At 40.4% G+C, this 15,775-nt stretch overlaps 1 protein-coding gene across 1 annotated transcript; it reads left to right on the plus strand.

Annotated features, from left to right (window-relative positions):
- The first annotated feature begins 1,879 nt into the window (after window positions 1-1,879).
- LOC146968435 (apoptosis-associated speck-like protein containing a CARD) lies at window positions 1,880-5,605 on the plus strand. The gene is made up of 3 exons (XM_085758892.1): window positions 1,880-2,183; window positions 2,964-3,008; window positions 4,762-5,605. The coding sequence occupies exons 1-3, from the start codon at window positions 1,931-1,933 to the stop codon at window positions 5,013-5,015; spliced, it is 552 nt and encodes a 183-aa protein (XP_085615018.1). The 5' UTR covers window positions 1,880-1,930; the 3' UTR covers window positions 5,016-5,605.
- The last annotated feature ends 10,170 nt before the right edge of the window (window positions 5,606-15,775 follow it).

The raw sequence follows: 15,775 nt of genomic DNA on the forward strand, positions 1-15,775 counted from the left end.
GCTGCTGGGATTCCTCTTTGGCTTTCTCATACACGCATTCAAATTTGACTTCTTTCAAAACCTCTGGGTAAAATTTCCCATATTGAGTCAAGGAATCCTTCAAAAAAGAAAAAAAAAGAGTCTGTTACAACTAAAGCTGCAATTCAATTACCTCAACACCAAATTCACATACATATGAGCTGAAAATACAAATGTAACAATGGAAGAAAACAGTTGAAAGAGTTAAAGACACCATATCACACATTTTTGACATAATGTCAAAAGATGAAAGCAAGTGTATTTATAAACCTGTATACACGCAAATCTTTTTTTTCTTAACTGTGGCTGTTCTTTTATTACATTTACCTTCTTTTATTACTTTTACCTGTGCATGGTATTGCTGTATTGTCACAATAGTTGACAGTAGAGGTGCAATTAATAAGCCTTGCACTCAGTTCTTGTTCTTTTGTAATAGCATTGTAAACCAGCAAATAAATAGAGAATAAAGAAATCCCCAGGCCACAAAACCAAAAAAACAGCTATTAAAAAGGTTGTCTGACCACTTAGATTTGCAAGCGCCAAAACATTTCAGCCTACAAGGTCTTTAACTGTGTTGGTCAATATGAAAAAAAAATCTCTTTATGAAAATCATTAAACACCAGTTTAATTTCCTTTATTTTCTCTAGAATATGTCTCGTGATTATACCAATGTTTCCTTTTTAAATAAACTTTCTTCAAAAAATAAAAATAAAAAATAATAGAAAATGTCTTTTACAAGCTACATTCTTCACCTTAGGAAATGTGTTCCGGGGTTTTACGGGGGAAAAAACGGCGTCGCCGTCACACCGACTGCACGCGGATACGCGCCGCTTTATTGAGCGCGCACGTCGCGCGTCAACATTGGAGGTCGGCTGTTATCAGTATAATCAGAGACAACCATGAATGAGTTCACCTCAGTTTCACGTGATTGTCACTGTCAGCCTGTTAGAAAAACATTTTACATTTTACCCCCCCCCCCCACCCATAAGGCTTGTTTCGTTTTGATATGTTTTAAGGACTTTTTGAAAATAAACATCTCATTTAAAAAAAAAATAAAAACAGTGGTGTGCTGTTTGAGAATCTACATGGATAAAATATTTCGCCAAAATAATTAAAGTGTTATAAACAGAACTAATTAACTAATTTTTCTCATACAACCCAGCAGAGTGCATGAATTTCGACACTGCCCTCCCAAAGGAGTCTGATTTTGGGTGTGTTTCACACCTGGGGTATCCTGGTTTTACAAATGGTTAAGGAACGAAAGGAGACCTGATATCTTGGGTGAAAAGTAGGGTGTACATCTGATTGAAAAATAGAAAGATTGAAATTTACCATTACAGCACTTACTAAGCAGAGTCCAGAGGCAGTAGAAAAAGACTTAATCATGTCAATGACTAGCCTATTGAACGTTTGAATTCTATCATTCAAATTAAAATTGTGATTGATAGGCTATGTCATATGTAATCATCTACAAATTGCATGGCCAAGACCTATGTTTAATCTATCAATGTTTTGTGAGCCTAGTCCAAATCTCTGAGTAGCTAACTGACAAAAATGTGAAAAGTGAACTACAGCTGTCCCCAGTCTCCCTAACTTAGGGAACTTTTGTTCTGTTTGTATCTATTTGAAATAGATACAAACAGAACAAAAAGAAACTGTCACAGAAATGTGAGAAATACTTCGTACACCATACAAGTGCAAAGTGAAATTAAAAACACTATTAGTTGATTATAGAAGTGATCGTCACATTTCCTACGGCATTTGAAGGCATCATAACTCCCTCCCTTTTTCTCAGTATTGGCTCCAGTAACAGGAAGCTCGAGGTGGGGAGGGAGGGGCTGAACCAAAGCGATATCGCTCTGGGCTGAACGACGTCGATAGCAGGAGGACAGTGGAGATCACTTGGTGAGAAATGGCTTCAAAAACCATCAAATCCCTCATCAAGGACACTCTGGCCGATCTGAGTAAGGAGCAGTTTGAAGCCTTTGTTGAGACGCTTCTTGACCGCAGAGAGGGCCCGCGTGTCAAACGCAACACCGTGGAGGGTAAAAACTACTTGATGGTCACAAACGTGCTGGTCTCGACTTTTAAGGAGTGCAAGGCCCCGGAGGTGGTGGCGGAGATACTGCGGCAGATCGACTGCAACGACGAGGCAGAGGAACTGGGTAAATTGACGGCTTATGAGGGTTACTGTCATTTAAAAGCAGATCGTCTTTGTTTTATTAGGAGATAATAGTGAAAAACGTTCGAAACTTTCTTACTTTCACTTTCACAGGAAGGGCGCCGGCCCGTCTATGAGTTGCACAAATTTTGTTTGTGTAGTTTACTTCTTTTCTACTAGCACACTCTGTTCAGCCTCTGGTTTCTACTAGCACACTCTGTTCAGCCTCTGGTTCAGCTCAGTTATAAATATGCTTGAAAGATAGAGAAAGAAGTAAAAACTGTCTGAAAACAAGCTACTTTTTAAAGTGATGTTTCTTATTTTAAGTATAATGATATTTGTTTTGACTAGAAATAAGACAAATATTCTTAGATATTTGAGTTTTTGCAGTGTAGAGGGTAAACAACCAGCTTCGACAGAGAGGCCCAGTGGGCCTAATAATAATGATAGTAGAGAAAAAATAACACTTTGTCCTACCAGTCATAGCAGTTATTAAGGAATGATAGTGGCCAAACACTGAGCTGAAAGGAGCTTTAACCTGAGCTAAAGCTGTAGCCGGGAATGGGTGTGTAACTTCTGTGCCTGGAGCACAAATGGGGAAAAAAACATTGAAAGATTGAATTTAATTGGATTCATGATTAGCATCACTTGCTCTAGGTCTCTTCCCATACCTAGCTACTTGTTGAGTTATTGTGCTTCAGATTAACCCTGTACCTCTCATTTCATTTTCTCCATATGTGATATACCCCTCTGAATCTGACTGACCTGTCTTTTTGTTTGGCAGTCAACGAGGCCGCTGCACAATGCTCAAATCCTGGTTCCAGTAACGGTGAGCCTCTTCTCTCTGTGTTTATTAACGTCATTATTAGATATTATTAGATCCATCTACTGCTTTGACATAATGTTATTTTATGTTTTATCTTTCCCCTTGTAGTTGTTGTGCATCATAGTAGCACTATACTGTAAAACTGCACGTGACCATAGAAGGCCATAAAACAGTCAGACATATCTACAATAGATTATTTATCTAGAGTAGAAGAATATTATCAGGGATGCAAACAGCGCGCCGAAAAGCGAAACTCGCTTTTTTCATGACCAATTAGGTGACTTGTGTGAATCGTCCAGATCCGAAGAGTTTTTGTTTTTGAGGGGAGGGGGGGTCTCAGCGTCTCAGCTGGGGTCAGTAAATGTTTTTCTAACAGGCTGACAGTGACAATCACGTGAAACTGAGGCGAACTCATTCATGGTTGTCTCTGATTATACTGATAACAGCCGACCTCCAATGTAGACGCGCGACGTGCGCGCTCGTTAAAGTGGCGCGTATCCGCGTGCAGTCGGTGCGACGGCGACGCCGTTTTTCCCCCCTTGCATGTCCGTGGAGCTGTGCGCCGCGGACGTGCACGGTTCCCTACGTTGCTGTGTCAGGCAGGTGTCTCCCACGGAGCTCTGCCCCGTTTCAGAGGTGAAGGAAGCCCTAAAGACGTCGCCTCCGCGATGTAGAATGTGTTCAGTTAAAGTGAAACTAACACATTATATAGGCCTATATGTCCATTACACACTGAATGAAACAATTCAGTTTATTTTAATAGTAATAATTATGACTAACATTCAGTGAAGACCTAAAATTCAGTATCTCCAAAATTGAGATATTGCAAAGGATGTTTTTTTTTTTTTTTTAAGCATTTTTAATATAGAAATGTCGGCCTTCTGAAAACTATGTCCATCTATATGCACTCAATACTTGGTTGGAGTTGAACTACTGGAAATTGACTTTTCCATGATATTGTAATGTACTAATTTGTTAATGGTGAGCCCCCCCCACGCCAGACAATTCCTCTCTTTTTTGGTCCTGACCCGTTTGCATCCCTGATTATAGAATTTTATTTTCCACTAGAGCACAAAAGTTTCTTCAGATCACAAAAACATAAAGTCAACATGAGAAGGTTTAAAATATGTTATCAAACACAATCAGACTCTTAAATGCAGAAATTAGCTCATCAAGAATACAGTTCTATACAATCACTATTAACACATTATATTGTCTAACTTTGGTCAGGCTAGCTGTTTTCCCCTGTTTCCAGTCTTTATGCTAAGCTAGGCTAAGTGTCTCCTATCTTTATATTTAGTATACAGACATGAGAGTGCTTTCAGTCTTCTTATCTCACAGATGGAAAGAAAACAAATAGCTGTTTCTCCAAAAATGTTAAGAAAAAAAAGACAAAAATTATAATTGTAGAAGACTTAAGCTGTATAATTGTAAAAAGGAGATCTTAATCTTTAACATGTAGTTTGATTATAAAATCTACTCTAATTTGAATGTTCTGTAAAAAAAAAAAATGTGGGTCTTGTTTGTGTTTAATTTTGCCACAAGTACTCAACCTCTTGCTTACATGCAATAAACAGTGTCATAATTAGAGTACACGGTAACGCCATCTTCCAAGGCACGAACTGTGCAGCATAAGAGATGGTTTTCAGTCTTCCATGTAGAAAGTGCATTTTATTCGAAAGAAATGTGGATGTGGAAGTTGGATTTAACTTTATGTTCAAATCCAGTCAGTCATTGTTTTCTCCTCTTTCCTCAGATGAGCACCCTGTGGACAAACATCGAGTTACGCTGATCAACAAAGTGATCAATGTTAGCCCGATTTTGGACGAGCTCTTATCCAAGAGAGTCATTGGCGAAGAAAAGTTTTCAGAGATCAGCAAACTGCCCACTTCTTATGCCAAGATAAGGGAGCTGTGTTGTTCCCTGAACAGCAGGGGGAGCAAAGACATCTTCTATGAATTGCTTAACAAACACGAGCACTATCTCATGAAAGAGCTCAACAAGGCCTGAAATTTTATGGTTAAACAATTTTTAGACCTACCGACTCAAATATTGACCAAAATATTTTTCTATGTTGTTTTTTATTTTCTATTTTTTACATCAACTGTCCTTGATTTTATACCTAAAGCTGATTGAATTTGTATGATGATCAGTGCCTCCCTGTCCTTACCACCTAGGGTCTTTTTAATGCTTCATTTAAAAAAAAGTATGTTTCAGGCTTTTTGTCTTTAATTGACAGTTGAGAGAGACAGGAAATGGGGAGGTGGAGAGAGGGGGAATGACATGCAGCAAAGGGCCCTGGGGGAATTAAAGTTGCAGAGAAGGTTTATCACACAACCATGTAAGAAGTTAATTATCCAACATTTAATATAGAACAAAAGTCTTGAATGAAAGTTGTTGTTTTGTTGTTGTTTTTATGGAAACGGATGTTTGGATGATGATTTATCATGAGCTTTTAAATTAGATAAGAATAAAACAAAATCCAATAAGAATATGCTGTTCCATTCAAAACATTTTCTAATTCCAAATTCATAATCAAATCTCATGATCTCTGCTTGTGGCCTTTACATTTTGAGTGAATGTAACATCTCAAATAAAATATGACGCAAATGTACAGTAACTCTCTCTTTTCTCTCCAGGCTGAATGTGGTGTTTTGTTTAGTCAGAAAAAACAAACAAACTTATGAATATATTATTGAATATTAATGTATTCTTGTATGAGTTAACTCCCCTGGCTGTTTTGTAGGCTATATATAGTTTGTGGCATTGTATCATTATGTAAGTGTAATAATACCTCATTGTAAAGACAGATGTTGTGTTTGATACTGAAGCAGGTTAATTTTCTCCTGCCTTGTGGGTCTGAAACAGTGACGTCAGGTTATTTGGTGGATCTGTGGTATGAGAAAAACCTATCCAAAGTTTATTACAGTGGGGATTGTGTGAAGTAGCCTAATGAGAGGGAAGTAATTAATCATAATCTGAGTCCACGTTCACTCCTGTGAACGGACTCTGTTTTTCCTAAAAGCATGGGAAGGTGTAATCAATGACGTCACATAGGAAGTGATTGAAAGTGACCGCTTTTCTGTTACATCCATGCTCTGCTATTACTGTGGCTCAGTTATTTATTAATAATAACGTATTCTCATAAATATTTTTATGTCTTGTGACCAGGACAGAAGTTCACCGTGTATTTTAAGATGTGACACCTGAATCCGATTCACAGAGTCACAGTCACAGCAAGTCTGGAACAATCTGGTCCAGACTGAGTCCAGGGCTGCGTTCCACAAGCAGATCGCCCTCGCTCACTTGCCCTCAGCAGTCAGCATTTGCCAGCCGCCATCATAAGAGCTGTTCCATTTCTCTGAACAGCTTAAGTGAACTTGGTGAGATTGACCCTTGAGGGCTGAGTGATCGAGTCAACATCGATGGTCACTCCAGAGCTATGTATCACCCACAATGCATTGCAGTGGTGCACCGAAAATACATCCATGTGTATAATATAGTATAACTAGAAAATTTCCTCTCGGGAAATTTTGAATGGGCCACGGGGCTACTGCCGGTTGTGCCATCTCTGTCAACATGGGAATCAAACCCACGATCTTAAGGTCAAGACAGAGCTGATCAGACAGACACATGATCATCTTTCTATAAGCACTGATATGGAGGAGCTGTAACCACATTAGGTTACCTGTGTGTGTGTGTGTGTGTGTGTGTGTGTGTGTGTGTGTGTGTGTGTGTGTGTGTGTGTGTGTGTGTGCGTGTCTTGTGTAATAGGGCCAGGAGTCAATTAAAACAATTAATCTAATTAATTAGAGGCTTTGTAATTAATCAATCGCAATTAATTGCATTTTAATCGCATATAAATATTTGACCTGAGAACAGTGAGAAGCATTTTTTTCACATGGATTTTAGTATACCATTGAATGACTGAATAGCTTAAGCAACAAAACATTGTTTTTTTTTTCAAGGTGGTACTTAACCAAGACCAACATGCAAATTATCGATTAATTCATTAATCGATCGATTAATTCATTAATCGATATTTGATACAGATTTAAATGGTCTTTCCTGCCAATACACTATGATGATTACTGTAGTATTTAACTAGGCTACATAAATCACAGTAGCATAAACTGATTTGTTGAACGGACCAGGTGATGGGCTGACTGGTCCTGTCTAACTTCTGTGTAGCCTACTGGGTGCCATTGTGCAGGGTGTTAAGGCAGCCTTCCTCCACTGCAGTCCCTATGGTCCTGGACCCTCTGGCTGGTGGGGTGGGCTGCTTTCAGCTGGGGGGGACTCTATCAGCTGCTCCCACGAGAGGCATTTGACGCATTTGACACCAACAAATGTGTTTGTGTGTTTGTGTGTGTGTGTGTGTGTGTGTGTGTGTGTGTGTGTGTGTGTGTGTGTATCACTGTGTGTGTGTGTGTGTGTGTGTGTGTGACTGTAATCACATGAAGCTGGCTCTAGAGTCTGTCTGTGTGTGTGTGTGACTGACTTGACACATAGTTAGTTAGTAGCTGCATCCTGTGTCAGTCTGATTTAGCTGTGTGTGTGTTTATAAACATTTAAACGAGCGCCAGGTGGATTGTTTATGAAGTTAACGAGCTCTGGCCTGAGGATCAAAGAGGTTACCACGGCGATAGGGGCCCCCGCAGGCTGAGACAGACAGAAACGTGGAGAAAAAGAGCCATTTTCTGCCTGTGCGCCGGTCTCACATTTAGGCTTACCCCTTGGACGCACTGCACGCGGAAGCTGGGCGCACGCACTGCGCGCGGCTTCTTGGGCACTTGGGTGGTCGCACTGGGAGCATACTTCTCCTCCTCTCTCCGCGCCAGTCAGACATCGACTGCAGTCGTTCATACTCGTATTCACTCGGTTTTCCACACACACGTCATTTTAAACATGTGTCTGTGTGTCTCATGTGCAGACGCAACGGTCAAATATGTATAGATGGATAACTGATAACTTGCTTCATGTTGAAACTGCTGCTCTCAGCCTGAAATTCACAGAAATTTTCATTGTAAGTCATTCAAGCTTGACTCTCAAGCTTTCTTGGTGTTGACACAGTGTGTTTCCAACAGGTGCAGCTTTGGGCTCGTTAACTTCGGAGTGAGACAGAGTGCAGCTCATCAACAGACAACAGTCTTTGCAACAGTGTGTACACTGTGGCCCAGAGGCAAAGTCAAAATCTTCTGACCATGAGATTGTGGGTTCAATTCCTACCTTGGTCAACCATTTGTATGGTCATCACTGCTTGCACTATTTTCCACAAAAGAGTCCTCTACTTACTTGTTGTGGCTAATTTCTGCACTTTCCTTACTTTTTTTTTTAAGCAGAAGCCAGTGATCCTCTTATCAAAGGTTTTCTTTGCCCCTCACATACTGTCTCTGTCTGTAGCCTAGTGGTTAGCTTGCTGGTCTGAAGACCTGAAGGTTGCTGGTTCAAATCTTGCCTCAACAACAATTATAGTGAATTATTTTCCCAGTCGTCCTCTGTTGACTTCTGATAACTTGCTTCATGTTGAAACTGCTGCTCTCAGCCTGAAATTCACAGAAATTTTCTTTCTAAGTCATTCAAGCTTGACTCTCAAGCTTTCTTGATGTTGACAGTGTTTCCAACAGGTGCAGCTTTGGGCTCGTTAACTTCAGAGTGAGACAGAGTGCAGCTCATCAACAGACAACAGTCTCTGCAACTGTGTGTACACTGTGGCCTAGAGGCAAAGTCAAAGTCTAATAACTGTGAGGTTGTGGGTTCGATTTCTTCCTCGGTCAAACATTTGTTTGGTCATCACTGCTTGCACTATTTGCTAATTTTGCAACAGCGTTCAGCTGCTTTCACCATTCACACCATTTCCATTCTTGGAAATGCTTTTCATCTTCCGGACGCTTTTTCGATTTGCTACTAGCTAGTTTATATATCAAAACGTGCGTCTTGATCGGGATCGGTATGCTATTACTTTTCTCAACAGTGTACGAATTTTTCGCGACGTAAGTGCATGTGCATGTAATGTGCATGTTTGCATGTAAGTCAATGGGACGGGCGGAAAAAAAAGACCGAAAAAGACCAATCATTGGAGTTTAACAAACGTCTACTGCTCAGGCATACTTTCACCTAGAGACTCCATTTAAACTTTAAACAGTAGACACAAGTCTTGTGTATTGTCGTATTACTCCACGTTTCAATAGGTCATATAGTTTTTGATCAATCCATGATCAATGACCATGATCATTTTTGGAGAAATTATGAGATTATAATGGGTGTGTATTGGACGGAATGTTCGTGTCAGAGTGGGTGACATCATCGGTTAGAGTGGGAGAGATGCCAGAAAAACTCCAGATTTTTTCTCTATCCAAACTCCAAACGGCCACAATTTTCACTCTACACACATAATTTCCGGCACGTTTGTAGATAAGCTCATCCTTGATCTCTTAATCTGCTCAAAATGTCAGAGAGACTTACAGAATTTAAACTCTGAGCCTCTAAGTGCGGCCACGTCTGTCTCTGCTCCTCATTGAGTCCAATACAAATATTTTCTGAGAGAAGCAGAACAGCCTGATGTTTTAAAACTGCCAGCGTCGCCAAAATATTTACTGTAGAAACACCAAATCGTACCAAAATTTTCAGGAAGTCCTTAGAGCAATGTGATCTGTGTTTTGTTCTGATAGGAGTTACCGTTTTCTCACCCTAAACCTAAATGTGAGACCGGTGCAGAGGCAGAAAATGGCTCTTTTTCTCCACGTTTCTGTCTGTCTCAGCCTGCGGGGGCCCCTATCGCCGTGGTAACCTCTTTGATCCTCAGGCCAGAGCTCGTTAACTTCATAAACAATCCACCTGGCAGAGATGGCACAACCCGCAGTAGCTCCCGTGGCCCATTCAAAATTTCCCGAGAGGAAATTTTCTAGTTCACTTGTTGTTCCTCTACTGTGTGTAGTGTGTTCATCTTCCGTTGGTAGAAGATATTAAAATTTAAAGGCGCATATGTGGCTGACGAAGCGTTTGACAAAGTAGTCGCAGTTTCTACTCGGATGATATTTGTGCACACGACCCAAACCGGAAGAGAGTCGCGGCTGGGGGGGAAACAACAGAGTCGCTCGGCGGGAGCAACCGAGAGTTTGAGTATTACATAAAATGTCTGAGGTGGAGGATCTGAGAGGATTCGTTACTGAGAGACTCACCGCCGCCTCCCAGGAAATCTTAGCGGCCGTGGACAGAGTCGTAGCCGGCTACGAGGCGGAGGCTTCGGACAGGAGATCGAGCGGCAGAGGAACCTGCTGGATGTTCTCCTGCAGCCTCGAGTCGTTCTCAACAAAAGAGGTCGGTGATTCACTTTTACATCCATGAACCTCAGAGTCTCGGTTTGTAGAGGAAGAGGACATTTAGGCTATCTTTTAACTTTTCTGTGGCTATCATCAATTGACCATAAGCCCCGCCCATGGCAAAAGAAATAGAGTTTTCAGCAATATTGGCATTGATTTCGCAGGAAATATCAGCAGATTTCTGGGTAAACTGTTTAGAGATGTCAGAGAGAAGCAGTGAGAGAAGCAGAGAGATCATTCATAGTTTGTGACACACACAGCTAGAGGTTTTAAAGGGGACATATTATGCAAAACTCAACTTTTTCATTGCTTTAGTATGTGTATTTGCATATTATCTGGAGTGCCTCATCACCCCTTAAACGTAAGTTTTGACAACTATGTCAATATTTTGTAAACTGCCATAGTCAGAATATATGTCTCTTAACAAGCCGTTTTGATTTCACCCGGCTTGTTACATCACAAGCCGGGTGATGTGAATATTCAAGCCCTCGCTCCCATGGTTACCATGGTTACCTCAGCTACCAGAGCAAAGATTCTAAACCGACCGTTCAGAGCAGGGCTGTGAAACTGGTGTGTAGAGAAACCAGCTGTGCTCAATCTTTTGGTTTTTCTGACCAAAGCATGTTACTAACATTACTTTTAGACATCAAGGTACCATGTCAAGAAGCAGAAATGAGCATAATATGTAACATCTGTTCAATGGCACAACTGGACAGCTTAGCAATACTGTTAATTTCAAAGATCAACTTTTGCTGCGTCCGTTCTCCGTTGTCGTTATGAACTTGTTGCTAAGACGCTGTGCAGCATGGCAACGGGTGGCCAAGCTTTTACTGTGATATCCTCGGCGGCGAGCAGCGGTGATGTCCTCCCTTCATAGTGGCCAGCAGTGGCGATTTCCTCCCTCAGTGGTGGCAAGCAGCGGCGTCAACCTCATACTGTAGCGTTGCCCGGTCAATCGATGGTTTTTGCCTTACAAGTATTGATGAGACATCAGTAGATTTTTAGCTGTTTTGATATAGTCAACCATTCCATTGCCTTTTGCAATGGTAAATTTGAATATTCCTTTGTTTTAATCACTTGTGACGTTCCCACCCCCTGCTTTCCCTCCAAGGTATCAGATCTTCTTTTGTTTGTGTATTTTAATGTCTAAACCTTGTAATTGCAAGTTTCGGAGACACCCAACCTCTCACTTTCTCATGATATACTCAAACCCTTTTGTATTTTAAATTGTGTTAATCACACTCCAGGATGTCAGTGCCGATACCTGTGAAAGACAAGAGTGTGAATAGACATCCTGAGTAGGGGGGCTGACCCCTCAGACAAAAGATGTAAATCACACCCCAGAAGTGGACCTTCCCTCAACTATAAATGTTTAGGTTTTCCCCATGTTCAGGGTCTTTCGTTTACCATCTCCACTCGGGTGAGGACTGACCTTTCTTTGCAAGGAAATAAAAAGCTTGTCGGCCGACAAAGTCTCTATTTTATTATTCACCAACAGCAAAAGGCTAAAATTTCCACAACAATTCCAACATCAACACCTTAAGAGCTGTTAAACACAAAATATATACAAATCAATATATTAACACAAATCACTGACACAATCACAGTCACTAAAATATCAGAAGACACATCAGTGTTGTTTTGCTACAATACTTTATTACTACTAGTCATTTTCTATGGAGTTGTATTTGACTTTATGGATTACTGATTGATGAATGGGTGCACATGGCTGCAGGAGATGCTGTTGGTGTCCACTGAGAAGGTAATTGGGGTTCATACAGACACCAGTTATGAGTGACAGTATGAAGACACTGTTGTTCATGATGTGTGTTTCATTGTTTCTGCAGGTGATCAGCACCTGTTGATGATAAAAGCAGAGGATCCTCCTGAGTTGACCACTAGTCTGGATCAGGAGAACCCAGAGAGTCTACATATTGAAGAAGAAAAGGAAGAACTATTGACCACTCCAACATTCTCCCTCGCTTTTCTTCATGTGAAGAGTGAGGATGAGAAGGAGAAACCTCAGTCCCTACAACCTCATCAAAGACAAACTGAGGCAGAGCCTCCATCCAGCAGCTCAGCTGAACAGATGGAGGCTGATGGAGACGACTGTGGAGGATCTGAACCAGCCAGGAACTCAAATAAACCTGAAGATCTTCAACCAGATACAGATGATGAGGTCTCAGAGTCGTTCTCTAAAGCTGAAGACAGTGATGATGACTGGAGAGAAACCAGAGCATCTGAGTCAGGTTTGAACAGTGAAGCTGTTCATGTAAGTGATGAAGAATGTAACACTGGTAAGAAGTCTTGCTGCAAGACTCACCGCTGTTCAAAGTGTGGGAAAACATTTAGCACAAATTGGGTTTTGAAGACACACATGAGAATCCATACAGGAGAGAAACCATTTGAGTGTGCTACCTGTGGTAACAAATTTAGTCTTAAAAATAACCTTAAACGCCACATGAATATCCATACAAGAGAGAAGCCATTTGACTGTGCTACTTGTAGTAAAAAAATTAGCACAGAAGGGGGTTTGAAGACACGCATGATAATCCATACAGTAGAGCGACCATTTGAGTGTGCTTCCTGTGGTAAAAAATTTAGCACAAAAGGGGGTTTGACGAGACACATGAGAATCCATACAGGAGAGCGACCATTTGACTGTGCTATCTGTGGTAAAACATTTTCTTTTAAAGTTAATCTTAATGAACACATGAGAGTCCATACAGAAGAGAAGCCATTTGACTGTGATAACCTGTGGTAAAAAAAAAAATGTAGACGTCAAGGGAATTTTATTATGCACTTAATAATCCACACACAGGAGAAACCATTTAGTTGTGCTAATTGTGGAAAAAGATTTACCCAGCAGATAAATATTTTCTTTCACTCAAAGAGTCAATTCAACAATGAAGCCATTTGGTTGCAGTGTTTGTGTTTGTGTGTCAGGTGTTGTCTTGAGAGGAACATGAAAGTACATACAGAAGAAACCATTTGCTTGTAGTGTGTGTTGGAGTATATATAATTCAATTCAATTCAATTCAATTCAATTCAATTCAAAAAACTTTATTCATCCCCAAGGGGCAATTAAAAAGCACGCTGAGCAGTTCAGGTAAGATCACAATAAACAGCAAACACTCACACACACACACACACGCACACACACACACAAGTATGAGATAAATAAATAAATAAATAAATAAATAATAAATAATGCAACTTTAAAGTGCAGTGCATTCATGTCCTTCAGGCCAATCAAGTCCAGTCCAACCCTCCACACAACTTAGGAGGTGAGTGGTGGGTGGAGGGTGATGGGTGGTTGGGTGGGGCTGGGTTGAAGTGACTGGATGGGGATGGGCTGGGGGCATTGGGTGGGGCTGGGATTGGGTGGGGCTCCACACAGTTCTTTGGCCAGCGATGTGCGAAGGCTGTAGGTAGTCTTAAAAGACACCTTAAATCATTTAGTTGCAGATTTTGTGACGAGACATTTTCATCATTGAAGGAGAGTTAACGTACAGTTGAAGCTTTAGTGGCCGGCGTCAATTCTCAGATTTTTCTGGTATGAGACGTATGTAAACTTAGGAATGTTACCTGAAGGCAAAAAATAAAATAAATTTCACATGTAAAGAATTTTCTTTAAAGTTTATGATTTTAAAATTTTACGAAATGACTTGTCCATGAAATTAATATTACTAATACATGTTACAAGTCTGTAGTACATGGAAACACGTGTATCGAAGGCGGCAGTAAGGGTGTATTCAAACCAGGCTCATTTAGTTCACTTGAAACAGACTTTTTCTTTGGTGCGGACCTTATGGGTAGGTGTGATTATACAGTATATCAGTGGACTCTGGTGCGGACCAAACAAGTGAACTGAGACCACCTCGGTTCACTTGTTTGGTCCACGCCAGAGTCTGAAACGAACCCTGGTTTCAATCGTTCGTTTCAATCAATCCGAACAGTTTTAGAACCAAATATTCATCACATAGTCCGTCTCTGTCCATTCTCTGCTGATAAAGCCTGCTGTAATCATATCATAGGCATTGATGCATTGATGAAGGCTCCCTTCCGTAGCCGTCTTGCACCAAAGTAAAAAGGCAGCGTGAAACGCATGCATGACCTCCATTGTGTACTTTTTATGCAATATTTTCTATCAAATGAATGAATGACTGCAGGACACATGTGCTTTTGGTTACAAAGTTGGTCCGCTTGTAAAAAAAAATGCAATGTGAATACAAATCGCACCAAGTAGAAAAAAATTTGGTCCGCACCAAACCATGTGAATACGCCCTAAGTTGAGCCTAACTGTAACAGGTCATTACAAGTTGATAAGAATCTATGTATTAAAGTTTTATTGTTTTTATCAAAATGTAACATATTCTGTAAAACGTCTTTCTTGTATCATTGTACTTGGTGGAAACATCTTTTGTTTTGTTACTAAACAAATTGAGGGTTCATTAATGTTAAATTGGAATACCATTTTCTCTAAAGTTTGGGGTTTAAACCCCCTGCACAGACTTTCATTTAGTGTTGATTTTGGTGGCCCCTGTGGACGAAAGTGGCGGTGTTTTGCCGGAATGAAGAACTGCATTTCCCACTGTCGAGAAGACGTTTGTCTGGCCGGCGTGTGTAGATTTGTTTTGCAAACATCGGAAAGAAGACGGGACTTGCTTTGAAAACTTTTTAGCAGCTATCTGCAGCGTGCATAGTAATGTATCTATTTGTATCGTTTCGTCAGAGGTCCGACCCGACCATGCCTTCCAGAGGAAATAGAGGAGAAATAGCGTATCTTCACACTGATGGGCTCATTTGCTGTTGTAGGTAACAGAGGCACATCAGCAGAAACCAGAGACTTTTGCACATCCAGTTAAAAGCTCCGTACCGGGGCTTTAATGTTTAAAACTTGGTTGAGGATCAGTTTTTACATTTTAAGATATAATTGTCGCTTTGCTTATGAATCTTCTACAGTTGCTTGTTTACCAAATTAAGGCATCAAATCCATACAAAAAAAGGAAAAATCATCACTGAGGTGGTGTTTACTAAGGTCCAATTGTGAAATTTTCCTCTATACTTGCAAAATCTTGCTAAATACATTTTCAATGTTGATAAAAGAAAATGACACAATTTTGGAGTCATGGTAGATGATGTAATAATAGCTATGTAATAAATTAAATGAATAAACTATCAAACACTCGAAATATAGATATTTTCTTTGTTGCCAATCATCTTTCATTAATCTGTAATAACTATTTTACATCATTCATTGTTGCTCAAATCAAAAGTAGCACATGAGCCAAAGTAACAATTACTGTATGTAACAGAGAAGATGCAAATGTGTTTTCCAGTAGAGGGCAGTGATACACCTAGAATAGTCTACACTTCCGGAAACAACAAAGAAGAAGCAGAAGGAGGAAGAGGAGGAGCAAATAAGTGGGACTCTCGCTGGAGGAG

This window comes from Trachurus japonicus, chromosome 18, assembly GCF_045865225.1.
Source record: "Trachurus japonicus isolate A0001 chromosome 18, Traja_1.0".
In the NCBI taxonomy this organism is placed as follows: Eukaryota; Metazoa; Chordata; class Actinopteri; order Carangiformes; family Carangidae; genus Trachurus; species Trachurus japonicus.

Excerpts from the sequence above, each read along its gene's own strand:
- LOC146968435 (XM_085758892.1), top strand. The coding sequence starts at position 1,931 with ATGGCTTCAAAAACCATCAAATCCCTCATCAAGGACACTCTGGCCGAT. Across the intron at positions 2,184-2,963 it reads CGACGAGGCAGAGGAACTGG|TCAACGAGGCCGCTGCACAA; the intron begins GTAAATTGACGG and ends TTTGTTTGGCAG. Across the intron at positions 3,009-4,761 it reads AAATCCTGGTTCCAGTAACG|ATGAGCACCCTGTGGACAAA; the intron begins GTGAGCCTCTTC and ends CTCTTTCCTCAG.